Source organism: Serinus canaria, chromosome 24 (genome assembly GCF_022539315.1).
Source record: "Serinus canaria isolate serCan28SL12 chromosome 24, serCan2020, whole genome shotgun sequence".
Taxonomy (NCBI): Eukaryota; Metazoa; Chordata; class Aves; order Passeriformes; family Fringillidae; genus Serinus; species Serinus canaria.
Window position 1 is genome coordinate 1,804,534 of NC_066337.1, and position 14,215 is coordinate 1,818,748.

General features: G+C 45.4%; 1 protein-coding gene across 1 annotated transcript in view; it reads left to right on the forward strand.

Moving 5' to 3' along the window:
* Positions 1-14,215, forward strand: part of CDON (cell adhesion associated, oncogene regulated) — a 45,520-nt gene that overhangs the window by 5,924 nt on the left and 25,381 nt on the right. Inside the window, 8 exon segments of the mRNA XM_050983508.1 lie at positions 3,904-4,040; positions 6,071-6,343; positions 7,838-7,984; positions 8,276-8,419; positions 9,147-9,434; positions 10,267-10,320; positions 10,323-10,535; positions 11,457-11,795. Coding sequence (XP_050839465.1) covers positions 3,965-4,040; positions 6,071-6,343; positions 7,838-7,984; positions 8,276-8,419; positions 9,147-9,434; positions 10,267-10,320; positions 10,323-10,535; positions 11,457-11,795 — 1,534 coding nt within the window. The 5' untranslated portion in view covers positions 3,904-3,964.

The following is a 14,215-nucleotide window of genomic DNA, read 5'->3' on the forward strand; positions in this document are numbered from 1 at the left end:
TGGGGATGAGATAATGCTCTTTTCATAGTGACTGCCCTCAGCTGCAAGGGTGGAGAGGAGAAGTTTATGGTCCAGTAAATAAGTGGTGCAGGATCTCAGCTGTGATTGGAAGAACATGGGAGCTTGGCACCATGGGAATGCATGGAAAACAGCATTTTGTCATCTTTTAGAGTGTGAAGCCTTATTTGGGGGCAAACTTGGGTAGGAGTGAGTTCATTTGGAGGTGAGGGTTAAGTTACAGTGCCAGGACCGGGCCTGTGGGGCTGTGCATTGAACACCACTGGTTTCTGGAGAAGCAGTGACAAACATGAAGCTTTGGGAAGGGACAGGAGGGTCACTGCCAGGGCTGCAGAAATCCCAGCTGCTCTGGTGCCTGTGCCTCCCCATCTTGGCTCAGTATGGTGCTTCACTGAGCCCGTGGGTTGCTCTGTGGTCCAGGGTGACCCATGTCCATCCTGCTGAGGTCTGCAGGCCACACCAGCTGTGTGCCAGCTGCCCTGCAGCATCCTGTGTGCCAGGCTGATGTGCCATTCTGGTTTTGGGGACAGCCCTGCTCCCATGCTGGGGAAACACTGTTGAACTGTGCCTTCCCCTCTGTTTGCTGCAGTTAGAGGTGATGGTTTATTTTCTTGTCTGTGCACAGCATTCCAGAGGTTGTGGGGCTGAAACTGGGAGCTGCTGGGCTCCTGTGCCCACAGCTCTGTGCTGAGGGGTTCCTTTCATAAAGGGTCTGTGAGAAATGAGGCACACAGCTAGAGTTGTGTCATGTGCAGAAATACTTCATCTTGCTAATTGAGTCCAGAAGTAGCAGGCACACGTTTCTGGGTGCCTCTGTGTGTGCAGCATGCTTCCCAGGGGCAGGCATCCACTGAAATGGTCAGGATGACCCCTCCCCCTGACACAGGTCTGTTATCTTCCTTGTTTCCCTTGATCCATGAGCAATAACCTACTTTAGAGCTGACAAGGAGGTCAAGTGCTGCATGAAGATAACTGGAGGATGACTTTAGGTGAAGAGGTCTGGGTGGAAGTAGGAGAAATGTGGCCTTTGCCATGCTGTACCTTTCTGCTGGGCTGGAGAGATGGCCAGTGAAAGTGAAACGTACGTTTTCCTGATCCACAAAAACTATTTCTGTCTCTATTCAACCTTGAATATTATTTATATTAATAACTCCTCTTTTAGTTTAAAATGCTCAGACAGTGACACCTCTTACTAGACAGTGACACCTCTTCTATTTGATCCACCAGTGATGGAGGTACATCCTTCCAATCTAGGAACAGTGAGCAGTGGGCAGAGTTGTTCTGAGCAGAGCTCATCTTGGAGTCTAGGGCACTAAAATGGAGTCACACCTAACTGAGATGCTCCTCTTTCAGACCCCAACAGGAACCCAGTGACTGGTATTTGCTGTCAAAATGTCCCAAATTTGCTGTCATAATAACCTCACAGGGTTATTGAAAAGATGGTAAAGGGGAAGAGTCATGTTTTTCCATCCCTAGAGCTTTTTTTAATACAATATTAAAGAGGCAGAGTTTCTCCATGGGATTTCTAAAGACCAAAAGCTATGAGCTGTGATCTTGCCCTCTTCTCTGTATTTATCAAGGAGCTTCTGTAGTGTCACCATCTGCAGAAGAAAAAGAAAGAAGCATTTTTGGGTTATGTTGTGTTGCTGGATCTTATCTTCCCCTGTGTTTCTAGATCTACCAGTGAGCAAGATTTCTGCCATCCCTTCAGAAGCCGAAGTTGAGAAGCTTCATTCAGATGCCAGAGTGTTGTTGCTGAGCAATCCTCCAGTTAAAGACAATATTTTTCCTTTTTTTTCCCCCCAGTCAGGGAACTTTGGTCTTTGTGGCTCACTCTGTGTACTCACTGCTTTGCAGTTGATCTTACCACTCCACAAGCCTGCAAAAGCCAAACTGGTAGGTCAAAAGAGGAGTAGCTGTTGACACTGGCAGTGAGGAACATGTAAGGAGAAAGATAAACAGAGGGAAATCAGAGCCTGGATAAAGTAGATCTCCAAAGATAAAGTTTAGTTAAAGATAATGAGCTGGCCTTGTTTGAAAAGACAGCTGCAAAATAACCCAGTAGCTCCATGTGCTGGGGTTAAAGTTGACCCAGAATATACGTTTCATTGCTTTTGATAAATAAATAGTGGAGGGAAGATTTGGCAAAAAGCAACATTGCCCCCAGCCCTCTTCAGCAAAGTGTTTGATGTTAACAAGTTCTCTGGGTGTTTACTTTGTCCTCTGCGTGCGCTGGTGGAGCGGCGCTCCTGCCCTTGAACCGAGGGAGAATTCAAATAAACCAACCCCTTCGGCACAGCTGGGCTCTTCTGCCATCTGTGGCTTTCCAGAACAGCCCTGGCTCGCCTTGGGAGCCAGCCTGGGCCACAGGATCGCTGGGTCTTCCCAGCAGCTGAAATAAATTTGCCGGATCAGATAAAACTGCCCAGAAACGGGAGCAGAACTTGACAGCGTTTCTTGCCGCCCTCTCAAGCTGTCAGTGAAACCCAGAGTGCAGTTTGTGGGCAGAAGTGGCAGTGAGCAAACAGCTCCATAAAATCCAGAGTGATTATTTAATTATGATTGGAGGCTTTTCCTGATGCTTCATTTGCATATATACTTTACAGTGATGCTGTGATGATAAAATATGGTTATTCTTAAATAAACCACAGGAATAATTTTGCTGTTGTTATCTGGATCCAGCTTCTTGGAAAGCAACTAGCTCTATGAACACTCAATAAACTGGGACTTATTCCTACCAAGCATGTGTATTGCTGCACTTGTTTCTGTGCTGAAGTAAACCTCCCAGTTATTGTGTGTGTGTTGGATACATGTTTACATATGCAGCTGATAGATGAGATGTTTAAAGTCTATGTGGAGTGTTATCAGCAGTGGAATTGTATGGCCAGGCTGATAAATGAAGTAACTGTGCTAAATGAGCTCAGATCTTATCCATCATAGCATTACACAAGGCCAGTTGGACATTTACATGAATGACAGCTGTGGATTTATTGTTTTCTTGGAGAAACCAGTGTTTGATTGAGACTCAAAGTGTCAGAAACACCATTCCTGAGACTCACCTCGGGCAAGTTCTGTTGCTGGTTCCATGATTTAGTTTGTATCTTGCTGGTTTAACAATTTATTGTAGAGTCATTTAGTGTGGAAACGACCTCTGGGATCATATTTAGTGTTTTGCTGGTTTAATGACACAGCTTTTATTTTTGATGATGAAAGTGAGATCTCACATAGCTGAATGGTCATGTGTAATGTGGCCAGGGAAAGGACTGCTCTCTCTAGAAGCAGGTATGGAGATAATAGTGGATATAATGCATGCCACAAAAGGATATAGGAGAAAGTACAATTTTTTGGGGAATATAAATGAGAACAAGACTAACATTAGTGTTTTTTCATTGCTATAGTTTGTCTGTAAAGCCCAGCAGAAGGACCAGCAGATGACAGGTCTCAGTGAGCAGGTTTAGAGCAATAGAGAGCGGTAACGACATCACAGCAGTAGATTCATAGAAACTTGTAAAACAAGTGCGGCCTGATGATAGATGGTCAAATGATTATTGTTTGCAAACAATATTATCTCCAATAGATAAGCTGTTTACTTTGGACTCCAGCTCCTCTGGGTGGAACGGAGTCTAATTTATCAAGGCAGAGCGGTTCAATGCGGATGCCTCATGCCTCAGCTGTGGAAAAACTCTTACATTAAGAATAGTACTTGGAACCACACTGAAGTTCAGCTCTAACTCACTTTTACAGATGGTTTCGATATTGCAAAGAATATTAGCTGTTTCCTGGTTGTGCTTTTTTTTTTCTTTAAACCCCAAACACTTTGTTGTAAGAGAGTTAAAAGACAAACTCCTGAAACTCACAGTAGACATGTGCCTGTTTGTTTTGTAGCTGTTTCCGTGCCTCATCTTAGTCTGGAGCTTTGGGCTTTCAATTTGGATAATCTGGCGCTATGCATCCAGCCCCTGGGCGCTTCCAGGCACTGCTCCTCATTGCTGCCACCAGCCTTGTCACTGTCACCAGCAAAGGTAAGGCCTTGCCCAAGCTGGGGACTTGAAAGTTTTGGGGTTGAGCTCAAACTTTGGAACAAACAACGCTTGGGAGTGCATTTCAAAGTGGCCAACTTTAATGGATATTGCCAATAAGCTGCTTTTAAGGAAGCATGGAGCACTGAGACACAGCCTTACACTCAATATGACTTTGCTTGTGAAAACTTGGCTCAGGAAAAGCGCCAGAACGTGGAAGACTCTGAGATACGTGGGTTTGTTCCTTAGGATCTCCATGGATTCAGCTGGACGCCGGTTCTGCTGCATGCAGTGCATCTTGTGTTCCCAGGGGTTGGGAGGGGCTTGGATTTTCAGGGGGAGAGGGGAATCAGCCCTTTGAAATCCGAAAGCTGATGCGTGGCTGCAGTTGGAACAGCTCTGGTGTTAAAAAAAAGAAGAGGGATGGTTTTAATTGACACATCTGCTCTGTGTAGTCAGCTTGTCTTAACGTAACCACACAAAAAAGAAGCTTTTACTACTTTTAGCACTTCATAGCCAATCGTTATGAGCAAATGGGATAAATTTTATTTTTCAAGCAGTCATAGGAGATAAATTCCAGCTGCAGGGTCACTGCTACCAATTTTGCCTTTTACGCGAAGTGCAGCGTTGGTGTCAGAAGTGAGGGCAGGGGCAAAGATGAAAGTAGCAGTATGATTTCATAGCAATTGGTGGCAAGCAAACTGAAAGGTCAGTGCTTCCCTCTTATCCCTGGAAATTCAAACTGAAGTAATAGGAAAAACAGTTTTCTAATTAAAAGCTAAAAATGGACATCTGGAGTCCTGCGAAATGCTTGGATACCATTTTTATGGATTTCATCTTTTTTTGTTAAGTGAAGCCACACTTTAATTTCCAGTTTTATTTTATGTTTATGCAGATAGTTTATGGTTCAGTTAAAAATGTGCAGTTTCTCATCTGAAACTCATAACCAGAGCTGGGATGGACTGACTTGAGAAGAAAAGCATGAACCCAGGGCCCCACCTATAAGAAAACTGTCTCTGACTTGGATGTCATTTAATATCATCTTGACCCGTACTATCTGGAATTCCTTAGATCCTTTACAAAATAGAAGTTGTTTTTCCCCTGCCAATGTGTCTATTTTTAATTTAGCTTTTTCTCCTAATTTATATTACTAACCAATTAAGTATTACTGGTGTTAATTGCCTTTTGCTTGCTTCCTTCATGCAAAATCTTTAGTGGAGAATTCAATAGAAAACAAATGGAAATACTTCCCAGTGTTTCATTGGCCAGAATAGGAAAAAATCTTTTCCAACAAGCAGGAATTTTCTTTTGGCAAATAAATGGATTCTCATAACCAAGTTCTGTGGAATTGAACCTTTTATTTATTAGCAGCTCTCTTCCTGTTTCTGTTCATCTTTACTCAGTAAAGATAATGGATGCCCAATTCATCATCCTTGTCCTGATGAAGTCCATGTATTTGGAATTAGCAAGAGCCTTTGCTGTTCGTCCAGCTTTTTTTTATCCGGCTATTTTTAATTAGTTCTGCAGACTCGGAGACGGTTCTGTGTAAATACCTGGCAGGCTCCTGCCATTTCTAGCATTTTACAAGTCACGTCCGGGCCTGCTTCATATGGGACAGATCAGCTACAGCTGCATGTTCCTGTGCTCCATCTCTTCAGGTGACGGCTGCTCTTTTCCTCTGGATAAATCCAGTGGGATTGCAATTTTTGCTGGCCCTGGCAAGCGTGATGCCTGTACCTTGTGCACACTAGGGGATGTGCCTCCCCCTTACTGCACCTACCTGCATTTAATTGTTGCTACCCCCTTTGTGGGGTTTGAATCTTGACGTTTTCCCAGCATTTGAGAGTGAGCAGGAATCTCTACTGAGGTCGTCTTGCAAAGGAAAAGACAACACTTGCTTGGGTATCACTCAGAGTTTAGAGTCCCTTTATATGGTGAGTCTTTCCTACCAGTCAATACGTTGTTAACCTCATCTCCTGTGTCCATGCAAAATTCTGGTCTCTAACTCAATATATGTATATTTTTCCTTTCAGATATAACTCCCCGTTTTATTTCTGAGCCCTCATCTACTGTCCAGAAGTCTGGTGAGCCCGTCCAACTCCATTGCTCTGCCGAGCCCTCCACAGCTCGCATTTCCTGGCTGTTTAATGGGGAGCCTCTGAGCAGCAGGGTGGGAGAGGTGGAGATGCAGGCAGGATCTTTGACAATCGTGTCCCTGAGCCCGGCGGCGTGCGGGCGCTATCAGTGCGTGGCGAGCAGTGGCGTGGGCGCCGTGCTGAGCCGGCCGGCCACCGTGTCCATGGGCAGTAAGTTCATCTGCATTTCTGTTCTTTGCTCCTTGCCAGTTCTCAGCTGGCTTGTATGGTTTGTTCTTTGACTTCATCAAAATGTTCTGGGTATTTTTCCTCAGCCAGTACATACAATATGATGGATTGTACGCTTCTTGCCTTTTTTTTTAATTACATCAACTGAGACCTGTCAGGTGATGCAGCTCTGGAACAGATTCCCCAGAAAGCTTGTGGGTCCCCATCCTTGGAGGCTTTTAAAGCCTCAGCTACACCAAACCCCATACCTGATGGATTCAGTTGTGGTGTCAGCCTCATTTCGAGTTGAAGGACCTCAAGGGTCTCCTTCAGCAAACACAAATGTTACTCAATGAAATAATATTCATTTCCATGAATTGGCCTGAAAATACAAGATTCCCAAATGCTTCCCTTCACAAAGTATGTTCAAGGAGCAGCTGAGCTGCCATACCAATGTAGAAGTGTGCTTGAGAGTTGGGGAGAAATCTGTGGGAATTGTTGCCTGGGAAATAAAAGGGATCTGCAGATTTTCATTTTCATTTGATTTGATCAAACCAGTGTTGATGTTCTTCAGGTGGGGACAGTCTTCTCACCTCTTAGGGACAGCTCCCCTTCTCTTAGCTGCACTGGCTCTTCTGATCAGTCTTTGCCTTGATGCTTCATCTGTAAATTGTGTGACCTCCAGGGATTTGGAAGAGGAAGGACGATGTCTTCCACATGGAAAGGACAGTGCAGTGCTGAGAATGGGAGTACAATATTCCTGCATGAGCGTGGTTTGTCTGCTTGGATCTGTGGGCTGTATGAATCAGGTCTTTGTCAAGCAGAGTTTGAGTGATTTCTCTGGAAGGGTACCTCATCTATGGAGCATGTCCAAAATCCCCTTGGGAGGAAAATCTCTTATAAGTGTTTTGGTAAAGTACTGACCCATGGCCAGTCCCTCTCAAGAGAGCTCCAAGGGTAGCCAACATAAGAAAACTTCACAGCCTCAAAGAAGTTGGAACATGGAGAGAGTAGAAGAGCAGCTTTCACACTTCCCTCCTGCCTTGGAGGTTTTGGCAGCACACAGGAAGGTGCTGGGAGCTCTCTGCCTGCCTCATTATCATCCCAGAAAGACAATTCCATGTTTTTATGGACAGGCTTCCTGCTGTCAGTGTGAATTGTCTTCTGTAGTGCCTGCAGAGCGTGTGAGAAGTCCTGCAGCCTTTCCAGTCTCTCCGCTGGCTTTTCTGGGAGCAGTTGAGGGGGATGTTGGATTTTTTTTTTTTTCTCACTGTTCCCAGGTAAAAGCTTTTTGTAGTAAGGAAGTGGATAAGGAGGGTTTATGGTGTTATATGGGCTGCAGGATAGACCAGGCCTGTTGATGTGAATGTCCAAAAGCTGCAGCAGAGAAGATACTCAGCGTGAAACCAACTGTATTCTGAACACAAACACTGAGCTTACTGCCCTTCCCCTCTCCCAAGCCGTGGCTGCTCTTACCCTGTTCCCAACTCTCTCCAGGTTTGGGTGACTTTGATGCCTTGGGGACAGCTGCTGTTGCAGCAGAGGAAGGAGGCACAGCTCTCATCAGGTGCAAGGTGCCAGAAAGTCACCCCAAAGCACAGGTTCGCTTCCAGGTGCGGGGGAAATGGCTGGAACAATCAACAGGTGAGGTGTTTTGTGCAGTATAAATATCCAACAAAAGCTTGTCTAGAGTTTTTTCTTTGAACCTAAAGGAAAAAAAACTCTTCTGGAAAGTTGCAGAACTTCCTGTACAAATTACTTTATCTAAACCTACCCTTGGAAATAAGTCTCCTTTGCATGGTGATTTCTTTTTGATCCTATATTTAGAATAAACAGGTATAGCTGACAAAGTAATTTTAAAAATTACAAAAAAGGAAGACATCTTTTGAAACAAAATTAAATTTAATCCTCTTTTCACCTCCCCCCCTTGTTCAGACAACTACCTAATTCTTCCATCTGGAAACCTGCAAATTTTGAATGTATCTTTAGAAGACAAAGGATCCTACAAGTGTGCAGCATACAACCCAGTTACTCATGACCTCAGAGTAGAACTCACTGCACGGAAACTCACAGTCACACGTGAGTATTCAGTTCAGCTTTCCAGAATTAATACAACTCAAACAGAATAAATAACATCCCCTTTTTAGCAAGGGCCTATCAGTGCCTCCAACACCATGGTATGTAAGATCTCTCCTGCATTCTTTGCACATTCAGTTCTTATTTTCCCTCACTGTGGAGTAGCGTGATTGCTTTTCAAATCCCAGGCAGTCACCTTTGGAAAGGGAATACTGCTAATACTTCTGTCCCCAAATCTCTTTTGGAGCAGGACTTCTGGAAGTGTTACAACATTGTGCTCAGTCCCAAGTGCAGTGTTTGAAAGATGTGGAGGGGGACAGGGAATGGGGTGGGAGGCTGTGGTTTAAAAGCTTGATTGGTTTCTCCTGCAAGGAAAAGCTAAGAGAATTGGGATAGTTCAGCCTGTAAAACAGATGGTTTAGGGGTGACCTAATTGTGACCTTCCAGTATCTGAAGGGAGCCTACAAGAAAAATGAAGGTAGAGTGCCTGGAGTGACAGGACAGGGGGGAATGGCACTGATAGAGAGTAGGTTTAGATTAGATACTGGGTCCCTGTGAGGGTGGTGAGACCCTGAGAGTCTCTCTGCCAAGAGAAGTTGTGGCTGTCCCATCCCTGGAAGTGTTCAAGACCAGGATGGACTGGGCTTGGAACAACCCAGTCTAGTGGAAGGTGACCAGAAGCCCAAACCATTCTGTGATTCTATTCCACAATTCATCTCCTTTCCTCCAGGCCCTTCTTCAGGTGGCTCCCACATCCTTCACCCACTGGCTCCCCAGAGCCTGGCAGTGCCCCAGCACAGCACCCTGACCCTGGAGTGTGTGGTCAGCGGGGCAGCTCCAGCCCCCATCCGCTGGGTGAAAGATGGCCAGGATGCACCGAGGACAGGCAGGTGGAGGCTGCTGCACTCCCACCTGGTCACGGACAGGCTGGAGCCATCAGATGCTGGGAATTACTCCTGCGTGGTGGGAAGTGACTCTGGAGCAGTGAAATATGTTAACTATTCGCTTACTGTACTTGGTAAGAATTAAAGATGTTTTCACATCCAGGCAACAAACATACCTTCATATACCTGCTAGTTTTGGCATCTGCTTCCAAACAGCCTTGCATTCTTGCTCAACCTTAAGCATGTTAAAATAAAGAATACAGATCTGTTTATAATGACCATATCCCATCAATTCTCCCAAGTTAAAATCCGTAATTATTTATCTCTTCAAACCATTTGCAGTCTGAAATAATGAAACAGTGAAGGATAACAAACTCCAAGGGAAGAACTGATCCATTTATTTTCCCACAGAGTGCCAGTGTCAGTAATGTGCCAGGGACCAGATTTGCTTCTTTTGAGGTCGGATGTGAACAAAAACTGGTGAGGGAAGGTGATATGTTTGGATGAGAGTATCCACAAAAGCAAAAAAAACATAATCATATATTTGGCCTCTTTTGTTTGGCTGCTAGTTGTTCCTCACCTCCCCTTTCCATTGTAGCAGGTTTTCCTGGTATTTGAGTTTTTCTGCATCTGTGACAGATTTTGTTTGGGTTTTAAAATGTGTGTGTTTGAGTTACTCAGAAAACAGGGTGTTGATGCGCAACACACCTCTTTTTGGGGGATGTTGCTAATTAATTGTTTTGAAAATAGAAGTCTTTTTATTTACAAGATTAATGCAAATGTGTGGCTGTTGCAATAAAAGGGAGAAACCATTCAAATAAGCCCTTGTGTGGGAAAACCAGCTTCAGGCTGTGCAGCCTGTGGTACTTGTTCAGCCTTTGGATGTGATAAGGCTGTGTAATGTCTCACAGCAGTTTTTTCAGGACTTAGTCTAAGTCGTTTATGTAGAATCATTTCCCTTTGCAGAACCTCCCTCACTCTCCAGGGGACTGCAGGACAAAACCGTGGCTGCAGGGGCGACGTCCATTTCTGGTGCGAGGCTGGCGGCAGCCCTGCTCCCAGCCTCACCTGGCTCCACAACGCGGCTCCTCTCCGGCCCTCCCCACGGCATCTCCTCACAGGAAACCACCTGCGGATCTGTGGGGTCACCCTGGGGGACTCTGGCTTGTACCAGTGCATGGGAAGCAATGGAATTGGGTTTGTGCAGTCCACGGGGAGACTCCGTGTCCAGCCAGGTTAGGAGCACTTGCAGCCCTCGAGAACTCACATCAAGCATTTATACTTTAAACTTTATTCTCTTGTGGTATTTTTTACTCCCTGGATTATGTATTAATTTGTTTCTGACCACTAATCTTACAAAGAAGGTGCTTTCAGCTGGTTTTTAAGAGTTGCAAGGATTTCTGGGGCAGTGTGGCTACTTGATACTTAAAACCTGGATTATCAGCTGCAATCAAATCAGCTTATGATTTGACTTGATGGGATTTATTCTTAAATGGAATCAGGATCCTGTTGTGCTGGGTGAGCTAGTACTCCTAGTAGTATTGGCTGCTGAGTGGTTAAGCCTGTCCCATAATCAAGTTTACACAACAGTCATCAGGTTTGGGGTTAATGCACGCTTCCCCTCTATCGGATTGCCAGGATCAGGTTCCAGCAGTCTTTTTGATCTCTTTTCTCTCTAAGATACCTTCTAATACCCAGAGAAGTTGATTTCTGCTGACGCAAGGATGCAGGCAAGATTGTTGCTGTCCCCGTTCTCTCCCTGTCATGTGTAGCTGAAGCTTGAACCTTCTCTGGACCAGTTATGGTTGGCGTGAGCTGTTCAGAGCCTGGCTGAGCAGAGATTTTGTGGCCTCTGTGTGTGTGGAGTGGACTAAGCCAGTCTTCCCTGTGCTTCGTTCCTCACTGACAGTCAAGTCTTTGTCATTTAGAGAATTTAGAGTGCAGTTTGAGTGTAGGTTTTTATCAGCCTTCTCTAAGGTGAAGTCTGTGCTAATCTCTTCAGACTGGGTGGGAAGTCTAGAGATGCTGTGTAGAGAAGAAATAGTTGTTAAAATGGTTAGAAGGAACCACATGTGATGTTTAAATTGTATTGACTTTCTGGCATTAAGTGTCATATCCCTTCATTGAATTCATTCTTTGGTTGTGTTTCCCCCCAGGCAAAGACTCTGTCCCCATCATCATCTCTTCCCCAGCCAACACCACTGTGGTGGCTGGTGGGGATGTGACCCTGTCCTGCAATGCCACCGGCCTGCCCGCTCCTCTGATCCGCTGGTACGACAGCAGAGGCCTCGTGATCAGCCCCCCCAGCCAGGGGCTTCCCCCCAGAGCACAGAGCCCTCCCCCAGCAGGGCCAGAGCCCTGGTGCCCCTCGGTGCCCCGGGAGGGCTGGGGCTCCCTGCGCCTGCGGAACGTGAGCCCTGAGCAGGCCGGGCAACTCCGCTGCGAGGCCAGCAACGAGCACGGCTCTGCCCTGGCCACAGCCTTCCTGGCAGTCGGTAAGTTGAAGCCCCTGCCTTCCCCCTTGGCTCCCTGGTTAGGTGAGAAATGCCTTAAAGTAAGAAATGCGTGCCAAGCGGGTGGGGCGGAGTCTCAGGGGAAGGAAGCAGAGGATTCTTAGAACTTCATGGAGCAGATCCTCCATCCCACCTTAGGTAAAGGAGGAATCTTTGTGCCCTTCAAATGTACAGTGCCCTTCAAAATATGCGTTGCATGGGCTTAGCATCTTCTGTGTGAAAAAAACTATCTGAGGGTGTGCCAGACTAAGCCCTTTTCTGACTCAGAGATGGGGCAATTGAGGACAAAATGCCTTTCATGCCTTAAAGCCAGTCGTCTCAAACTACCCCTTGTAGGTCCTAATACAATACATCTTTCATAGTTCTATGTCTCCAAAGTATCTAGTCTTTTTTACAAAACCATCCTTTAAAACTTGTTTATATTTCCGTTTCTCTCTCAGCAATATCTGTCCTATTCTATAGCATTTCTAAGTCAGTGTTTCTTGTCTCAATGTTTATACACAAATACATACTATGTGAGTCTTCTGTCAGGTTTTGAGAATTTTCTACAAATCCATTTCCGACAAGGGTGGTATTTTTTATTTATTTCTTGAAATTGCTACTAGGAAAAGACAGTACTTACATTAAAGCAAAATGGGAAAGAGCCTTTCCTCACATTGGAATATTATGTGACATTAATAACAGGTTTGAGCTCCCCCAAGTTCCCTTCACAAGAACCAAGATACAGATTTTTAGTTACATGAAGTTACTTAAGTTTCTCAGCTCTTTCAGCACCTTGCCTCAGTTAATTTAGCTGAATGCCAGGGAGATTTCAGGTTAGTGGGATTTAATATGTGGCCCCATATTTAAAGTTCTTTGGTTAGAGTTTAAAACTCCTGTAAATAACATAAAAAGATGCTTAAAGGTTCACTTAGGGGAAAAAAAGAAAGAAGAAACCTCAGGAAAGTGATCCCATCATGTAGTTTTATAAATCAGTTATTTTTGGACCTTGCTGAGTGGAAAAACGAAACTAAATATCATCCCAGAATTCAGCCTGTGTTAAAGAAAAAAATCCCAGTGCTTTGCCTCAGAATTTTATGGCAGTGAGTTCAATTTTCATGCTTTGTTTATTAACTTTTATCGGTTTCTAATACGTTGTACTGGCTGCTGATTATGGTGCAGAGGGTGGTTAAGGCATTTGGTTTTGATATAAAAGTCTCTGAGGACTTTCTGGGAGCTGTTAGGGGTTTAGAACAGCTCCCAGCCATGCCAAAGACATGCTCAGACACTCAGCTGTTTAATGAAGAGTTCCTGCCAGGTAACACTTCTGAAGCACCTGAATGACTTCAGCTGGGATTCCATTGCTTCAGTAGAAGGATCACCGTAAACACCTCTCAGCTTCAGTACCTGGTCCTGTAATTTGCCTTGTCCCAGCACACAGTAAGAGAGCCCATTTGGCTGAAAAATATATCTTTTTTTCCCCCTTCTGCTGGATCTGTTCCAGGCTGTGATTCATTGCATGGTCTTACAGTGGGCAGGACAACTTCAGCTGCCATCATAGTGAGAAACCACCAAAATGTAAAATGATGCCTCAGGTTCCTGTACCCACGGCCCTCCCTTTTTTGGGTCTTTTTTAGACAGTTGCAGGAGCTTCCCAGAGCTACTGAACACTAAGTTAAATCTCCAAAATAACTTCATCTAATGGAGATGAACGAGAAAAATGCACTGCAGGCAGTCTGAGTAGCAGGAGAGGGAGTGAAAAACACAAGGAGCATTTAGTCTATGGAGGTGGGTGTTTCAGGGGCAAACAGGCTGAAGTTGCTCCTACAGAAACCTTAGAGAAGCTCTGAGAAGTCCTAATGTGATTTGAAACATGTGCCAGGTGTGGGTGACCTCACTGATGTGCTGTGTTCAGGTTTTCAGAGCGCTTCCCCAGCCTGTGCTGAGGTATTTGGAGAGCTTGGAAAGAGGGAGGATCCTCTGGCTGCTAAAGGAGCAGGGAGGAGGTGCCTGGGAATGTGACCTGTTTGCACAGCAGAGATAAAACCCAGAGCTGCTGGCTCTGCCTGTGGCTGTACCCTGGTCAGCAGGGGAGCAGGAGAACAAGCAAAGGTGCTGTGAAACACAGCAGGTGGGGAAGGGTTTCTGCAGGAGGAGAGGCTGGAAAAGTGAGGGCTCTTCCCCTTCAAAATGAGGCGGCTGAAGGGGAGAAACAACAGCAGGTGGTCAGGTACTGGGTATTATGGAATGTGTGAGTTGGAGCCAGGCTGGGAGAGTTGGGATTGTTCATCCTGGAGAAGAGAAGGATCTGGGGAGATCCTAGACCCCCTTCCCATGCCTAAGAGAGCTGGAGAGGGTTTTTGTACAAGGGCCTGGAGTGACAGGACAAGGGGGAATGGCTTCACACTGCCAGAGGGCAGGGT